Below are 6,691 nucleotides of genomic sequence, written 5' to 3'. Positions count from 1 at the left end.
TATTGAGCATTTACTGTGTGTTAGGCACCGAGGGGACCCTAACCTCTACTTCTGAATGCCATACCCCCATTTTTTAGATGAGAAGACTGAGATTCAGGCAAAATCACTTGTCAGAAGTTATAGAAGACAAGTAAATGGTAGACCAGAGCTTCAACCCCAGCTTGGTTGGGTTCCAGAATCATGGTTGGAAGGCCCTCGTTGGCTGCTTCTACTGACAGAGTGTCTCGCGTGCATAGCGTCGTTCTGAGGCACTTTTTTGGAGTGATCTGTGGGTGTGGGCCTGCAATTCTCTGAAGGTGGGGTTGCTTCCTCTCTGAGATATGGGGATGGAGACTCAGGCCCACGGGTGTTAGCTAGCGAGCACCACACTGCCTGTCTTCAGCCTTTCGTACTCAAAGAAGGCCTGCCTGCCGGGGGGCAATCCATCAGGAAATGATGGGCTGGTGGCTGGTACCTCTTCTGCCACGTAGCCCAGGATTTTCAAACTTCTTTTGCCCAGTATCTAGAGATATTTGTGGCTGTCTCGGTCAGTCTGGGTGCCACTAAAAGGCTTCTTGATTCTGTGACACCTCTCTCCTTATATTCTGCAGTGTCCTCGGAGCTCCTGTCTGTTGCAGCCCAGACACTCTTGAGCTCGGATACCAAGGCTCCAGGGAGCGGCCCCTGTGGGACAGAGCGTCTGCACGCAGTGGGGGGACCTGGCTCGGCCCGGCCCCGAGCCTTCTCCCACAGTGGGGTCCACAGCCTGGATGGTGGAGAAGTAGATAGCCAGGCACTACAGGAACTGACTCAGGTCTGGGAGCCGGGGAGTTGGGCAGGGAGGGCTGCCCCAAGGTGATGGTCCCCGCTGAACTTTCCCTGTACCTGCCCTGCAGATGGTGTCTGGCCCTGCATCCTATTCTGGTCCAAAGCCTTCCGCCCAGTATGGGGCTCCAGGCCCCTTCTCAGCCTCCAGTGAGGGAGGTGCCCTGGCGGCCAGTGGCCGACCCCCGCTGCTGCCTACCCGGGCCTCCCGTTCTCAGCGTGCAGCCAGTGAGGACATGACCAGTGACGAGGAACGCATGGTCATCTGCGAGGAGGAAGGAGACGATGATGTCATTGGTGAGCAGTTGCAGGCCCAGAATACTTCCCAGAGGTTTAGGGGGTGGGCAAAGATTTGATTTCGGCCTCAGGGTCGTCTTGGCTTGCATGTCTGTTCATGATTGCAGGCATGTTCACCTCAGGCCCCCCTGAGTAAACCCAGCCCTGCCCTTGGGAAGCTCCTGGCCAGGCAGGAAGCCAGGAGGACAGGGGCATGGATGGCAAGCCATGGGGCACAGTGTTAGGCGATGTTACCTGTGTGCTCTTAGGCTCCCCCGGTGGGCAGGTGGGCACACCCGAGGCTTAGGAACAGCATTCGTGGACCACAGTTACTGCTGGCTTTGGGGGCTGAGGCCAGAGCTGTCCCTCCTGGGCAGTCCTGCACCCAGCCATTTTGCCAATACTGTTTGCTTCCTCAGCTGACGACGGCTTCGGCGCCACTGACATTGACCTCAAGTGCAAGGAGCGGGTGACTGACAGTGAGAGCGGAGACAGCTCTGGGGAGGACCCAGAGGGCAGCAAGGTGAGAGCTGGGGAATTGGCAGTGTCTGGTAACGGTCCTAGGAAAGGGAGATACCTGCTCTTGTGTGCACTGTCACAGAAGGAGATTTAGGCCCAAAGAGGGCAAGCTACTCGCCCCATGGTGAATTGGGTCACAGCCTGGATCAAGTGAGGCCTTCAGCTGGCCTCACTGCCAGGCAGGACAGGGACAGGCAGGTTGTGAGTATCCAGGCTCCCTTGATGTGGTTGTGTCTCCTCCTTTCGCCTAGGGCTTTGGCCGGAAGGTCTTCTCACCTGTGATTCGTTCCTCCTTTACCCACTGCCGCCCACCGCTGGACCCTGAGCCCCCAGGGCCCCCGGATCCACCACCTCCAGCCTTTGGCAAAGGCTTTGGGCCCACCCCATCATCCTCCTCCTCGTCGTCACCTGCCTCCTCCTCAGCCTCAGCGGCCACCTCCTTCCCACTGGGCTCAGGGACCTTCAAGGCCCAGGAGTCAGGTCAGGGCAGCACGGCAGGCCCACTACGGCCCCCACCCCCTGGGGCTGGGGGCCCAGTGACACCTTCCAAGGCCACCCGTTTCCTCCCAACGGATCCTGCCACCTTCCGGCGCAAGAGACCTGAAAGTGTGGGAGGCTTGGAGCCACCAGGTCCCTCAGTCATTGCGGCACCTCCTGGCGGGGGTGGAAGTGTCCTGCAGACGCTGGTTCTGCCCCCAAATAAGGAGGAACGGGAAGGCAGCGGAACCCGCATGCCCTCGGCCCCAGCCCCATCACTGGCCTATGGAGCCCCAGCAGCCCCCCTGTCCCGCCCAGCTGCTACCATGGTCACCAATGTGGTGCGGCCTGTCAGTAGCACTCCTGTGCCCATCGCTTCTAAGCCCTTCCCCGCCTCTGGCCGGGCTGAGGCATCTCCAAATGACACAGCGGGTGCCAGGACTGAGCCGGTCACAGGGTCCCGGGCACCTGGGAGCTCCCCGCTGGGCGTAAACTTAGTGTATTCGGACAAGAAGTCGGCAGCAGCCACCTCGCCAGCCCCGCATCTGGTGGCTGGGCCCCTCCTGGGCACTGTGGGGAAGGCCCCTGCCACAGTCACCAACCTGCTGGTGGGCACACCCGGTTATGGGGCCCCAGCGCCCCCTGCTGTTCAGTTCATAGCCCAGGGGACCCCGGGCAGTGGGGCCACTACAGGCTCAGGAGCAGGTGCTGGGAGTGGCCCCAATGGGCCAGTGCCTCTGGGCATCCTGCAGCCAGGTGCCTTGGGCAAGGCTGGAGGCATCACCCAGGTGCAGTACATCCTGCCCACGCTGCCCCAGCAGCTTCAGGTGGCGCCTGCCCCAGCACCAGCCCCTGGGACCAAGGCAGCAGCTCCCAGTGGCCCCGCACCCGCCAGCATCCGTTTCACCCTCCCACCGGGCACCTCCACCAACGGCAAAGTTCTGGCGGCCACCGCACCCACTCCTGGCATCCCCATCCTGCAGTCCGTACCCTCCGCCCCGCCCCCCAAAGGTGAGGCCTGGGCTGAGCGATGAAGGAGAGGGGCCCCAGGCCCGTGTGGCTCTCTGGCAACTTCTCCTCTTTCCACTTGCAGCCCAATCGGTTTCTCCTGTGCAGGCCCCGCCCCCGGGTGGCTCAGCCCAGCTGCTACCCGGGAAGGTACTGGTGCCCCTGGCAGCCCCTAGCATGTCCGTGCGGGGTGGAGGGGCTGGCCAGCCATTGCCCCTGGTGAGCCCTCCTTTCTCAGTACCTGTGCAGAATGGAGCCCAGCCACCCAGCAAGGTAAGGGCATCCTGGCTCCACCTGTTTCCTATCTCCTCTCCTCCTGGGCGTTGGTTTCTGTGTCACAGTTTGTGTGTGTGCCTCTCCTTTGGTCTCTCGTGCGTTTTTCCCCTTTTCATCTGTCTCTCTGGAACCCTGTCTGTAGGACCGTGTCTTTCCTTTGTACTTCAGTGTCTGCATGCATCTCGAGTCTGTTCTCAGCGTCTGTACTTTGTTCTTTGTGTTTCGCGCGCCTTGCTGATTTCTTTGTTCCCTTCTGTCTTGATTCCAAGTTTTGCATTCCCTGTTTTTGCTGAGACCCACCTTTCTAGATCTGGGTCTGCCCCTGCCCCAGTCTGAGTCCCCAGCTCACGCCAGCCTGTGGGTTCCCTTGCCCCACAGATCATCCAGCTGACGCCGGTGCCTGTGAGCACACCCAGCGGCCTGGTGCCGCCCCTCAGCCCAGCCACACTCTCCGGACCCACCTCACAGCCTCAGAAGGTCCTGCTGCCCTCCTCCACCAGGTAATGGCAGCTGAGTCCTTACCTGGAGGCCAGCCCGGAGAAGGGCCTGGGGGGGTAGTGGGCAGCTCACCTCACTCCTCCCCCTTCCCCTCTCTGTGGCAGAATCACCTACGTGCAGTCGGCAGGTGGGCACGCATTGCCCCTGGGCACCAGCCCTACGTCCAGCCAGGCTGGAACAGTCACCTCGTATGGGCCCACGAGTTCAGTAGCCCTAGGCTTCACCTCGCTGGGGCCCAGCGGACCCGCCTTCGTGCAGCCCCTGCTTTCAGGTGAGGGGCAGGGTGGCAGGCAGAGCTGGGGACCCAGGGTGATGCGGAGTGTGGCCCAGGCCCTAACTGGGGCCCCTGCCTCTCCTCCTCTGTCTCCATCTCTGTAGGCCAAGCCCCGCTTCTGACTCCTGGCCAGGTGGGCGTGTCGCCCGTGCCTAGCCCCCAGCTGCCGCCCACCTGCACCACCCCCGGAGGTCCCGTCATCACGGCGTTTTACCCTGGCAGCCCTGCACCCACGTCCTCAGCACCCCTGGCCCAGCCGTCTCAGGCTCCCCCCGGCCTGGTCTACACCGTGGCCACTAGCACCACCCCACCTACTGCCACCATCCTGCCCAAGGGCCCACCAGCCCCAGCCACTGCCACCCCGGCCCCTACTAGCCCTTTCCCTAATGCCACAGGTGGGTGTCGGGCCAGCCCAGGGTGGGGTGAGTTGGGGGACCCAGGAGATGGGCTCCAGACAGGCCTGACTCAGCAAATGCTCTTCTCCCCACCAGCAGGCTCCATGACCTACAGTTTAGTGGCCCCCAAGGCCCAGCGGCCCACCCCCAAGGCCCCCCAGAAAGTGAAGGCGGCCATCGCCAGCATTCCCGTGGGTTCCTTTGAGGCAGGTGCCCCTGGGCGGTCAGGCCCTGCAGCCCGGCAGCCCTTGGAGCCTGGCCCAGCCCGGGAGCCCCCTACCCCTGAGTCAGAGCTTGAGGGGCAGCCTACGACACCGGTCCCTCCACCACCCCCAGAGACCTGGGCTCCCACAGCCCGGAGCAGCCCCCCACCGCCCCCGCCTGCTGAGGAGCGGACAAGCACCAAGGGTCCTGAGACCATGGTGAGTGCACAGCAGGCTCGGGGCTCCCGTTGCTTCTTGGCTCCGTGTGTCAATCCACCGTCTGCTTTTTTGCTCAGTCCCTCTTCCTTACGTACCTGTCTGACCTGTGTCCTTGTTGCCGGGGCAGGGGGGGGTGCTCTTCTGTCCCTTTTGCTTGTGTTTATGACTGGGTCTTTATTGTTCTGGGTTTTGAACCAGTGAGTCTGAACCCAGTGTCCTCCGTCTCCCTGCCATCCCTACCCCAGGCCAGCAAATTCCCCAGCTCGTCTTCAGACTGGCGAGTCCCTGGACTGGGTCTGGAGAGCCGTGGGGAGCCTCCCACCCCTCCCAGCCCAGCGCCAGCTCCGGCCCCAGCCCCTGGCAGCAGCAGCAGCAGCAACGAGGGCAGCAGTGGGAGGGCAGCCGGGGACACCCCCGAGCGCAAGGAGGCCGCTGGTACCGGCAAGAAGGTGAAGGTGCGGCCCCCGCCCCTGAAGAAGACCTTTGACTCTGTGGACAAGTGAGCATGGGCTGGGGTCCGTGGCAGCGTGTGCGGGGCTGGCAGGAGAGGGGGGCAGCTGCAGTCCGGGACGGGGGAGGTGACCCTGCCGGCTCTCCAGCAGGGTCCTGTCGGAGGTGGACTTCGAAGAGCGCTTTGCTGAGCTGCCCGAGTTCCGGCCGGAGGAGGTGCTGCCTTCGCCGACCCTGCAGTCTCTGGCCACCTCGCCCCGGGCCATCCTGGGCTCCTACCGCAAGAAGAGGAAGAACTCCACTGGTAGGCGAGTGTGGCGCACCCGGGGAAGGTGGGGAACAGACTGGGGCCGCCTCCGCTGAGCCTGCTTCTGTTGGACCAGACCTAGACTCAGCCCCCGAGGACCCCACTTCGCCTAAGCGCAAGATGAGGAGACGCTCCAGTTGCAGCTCAGAGCCCAACACCCCTAAGAGTGCCAAGTGCGAGGGGGACATCTTCACCTTTGACCGTACAGGTGCCGGCACCGAGGCAGGCGGAGCTATGGGGGACCCAGGACCTGCAAGAAGGGTGGGGTCTTGGGAATGGGGTTGCAGATGAGAGGTGGGATGGGTGTCGTTGAGAGGAAGGGTGGCAGGTCAAGGATGGGAGGGTGGGTTCTGGAGTCCAATGGGGTCCAGAGGCAGGTGCCCCCTCTGAACTCTGCTGTGGAATAGAATTTGGTGAGGACTGGGAGGACATTGCTGGCGGGGGTGGGGGCAGGAGGGCAGGCTGCCTCAGTCCCCTTGACCATGCTGCCTGCGCTGCTTCCAGGTACGGAAGCCGAGGATGTGCTCGGGGAGCTGGAATACGAGAAGGTGCCATACTCCTCACTGCGGCGCACTCTGGACCAGCGCCGGGCCCTGGTCATGCAGCTCTTCCAGGACCATGGCTTCTTCCCATCAGGTGAGCATATCTCACCGTCTTGGGGGGGCACTTGGAGAGGATCTGCCTGCTCCTCTCATCCTGGCCTCCCACCCCCCACTGTCCTTCTGTCCCCAGCCCAGGCCACGGCAGCCTTCCAGGCCCGCTACGCAGACATCTTCCCCTCCAAGGTCTGTTTGCAGTTGAAGATCCGCGAGGTGCGCCAGAAGATCATGCAGGCGGCCACTCCCACGGAGCAGCCCCCTGGAGCCGAGGCCCCCCTCCCCGGACCGCCCCCCACTGGCACTGCTGCTGCCCCTGTCCCCACTCCCAGCCCTGCTGGGGGCCCTGACCCCACCTCACCTGGCTCGGACTCTGGCACAGCTCCGGC

General features: G+C 63.1%; 1 protein-coding gene across 1 annotated transcript in view; it reads left to right on the top strand.

Moving 5' to 3' along the window:
* Positions 1 to 6,691, top strand: part of CIC (capicua transcriptional repressor) — an 18,297-nt gene that overhangs the window by 11,349 nt on the left and 257 nt on the right. The window contains exons 2-15 of the mRNA XM_034639008.1: positions 442 to 793; positions 876 to 1,101; positions 1,500 to 1,603; positions 1,851 to 3,087; positions 3,170 to 3,357; positions 3,739 to 3,860; positions 3,963 to 4,129; positions 4,237 to 4,527; positions 4,624 to 4,949; positions 5,195 to 5,448; positions 5,552 to 5,703; positions 5,783 to 5,914; positions 6,211 to 6,342; positions 6,439 to 6,689. Of these exons, the coding sequence (XP_034494899.1) occupies positions 442 to 793; positions 876 to 1,101; positions 1,500 to 1,603; positions 1,851 to 3,087; positions 3,170 to 3,357; positions 3,739 to 3,860; positions 3,963 to 4,129; positions 4,237 to 4,527; positions 4,624 to 4,949; positions 5,195 to 5,448; positions 5,552 to 5,703; positions 5,783 to 5,914; positions 6,211 to 6,342; positions 6,439 to 6,689 (3,934 nt within the window). The remainder of the gene's footprint in view (positions 1 to 441; positions 794 to 875; positions 1,102 to 1,499; positions 1,604 to 1,850; positions 3,088 to 3,169; positions 3,358 to 3,738; positions 3,861 to 3,962; positions 4,130 to 4,236; positions 4,528 to 4,623; positions 4,950 to 5,194; positions 5,449 to 5,551; positions 5,704 to 5,782; positions 5,915 to 6,210; positions 6,343 to 6,438; positions 6,690 to 6,691) is intronic.

This window comes from Ailuropoda melanoleuca, chromosome 12 (assembly GCF_002007445.2).
Source record: "Ailuropoda melanoleuca isolate Jingjing chromosome 12, ASM200744v2, whole genome shotgun sequence".
Taxonomy (NCBI): Eukaryota; Metazoa; Chordata; class Mammalia; order Carnivora; family Ursidae; genus Ailuropoda; species Ailuropoda melanoleuca.
This window is presented reverse-complemented; position numbering and strand designations above follow the sequence as displayed.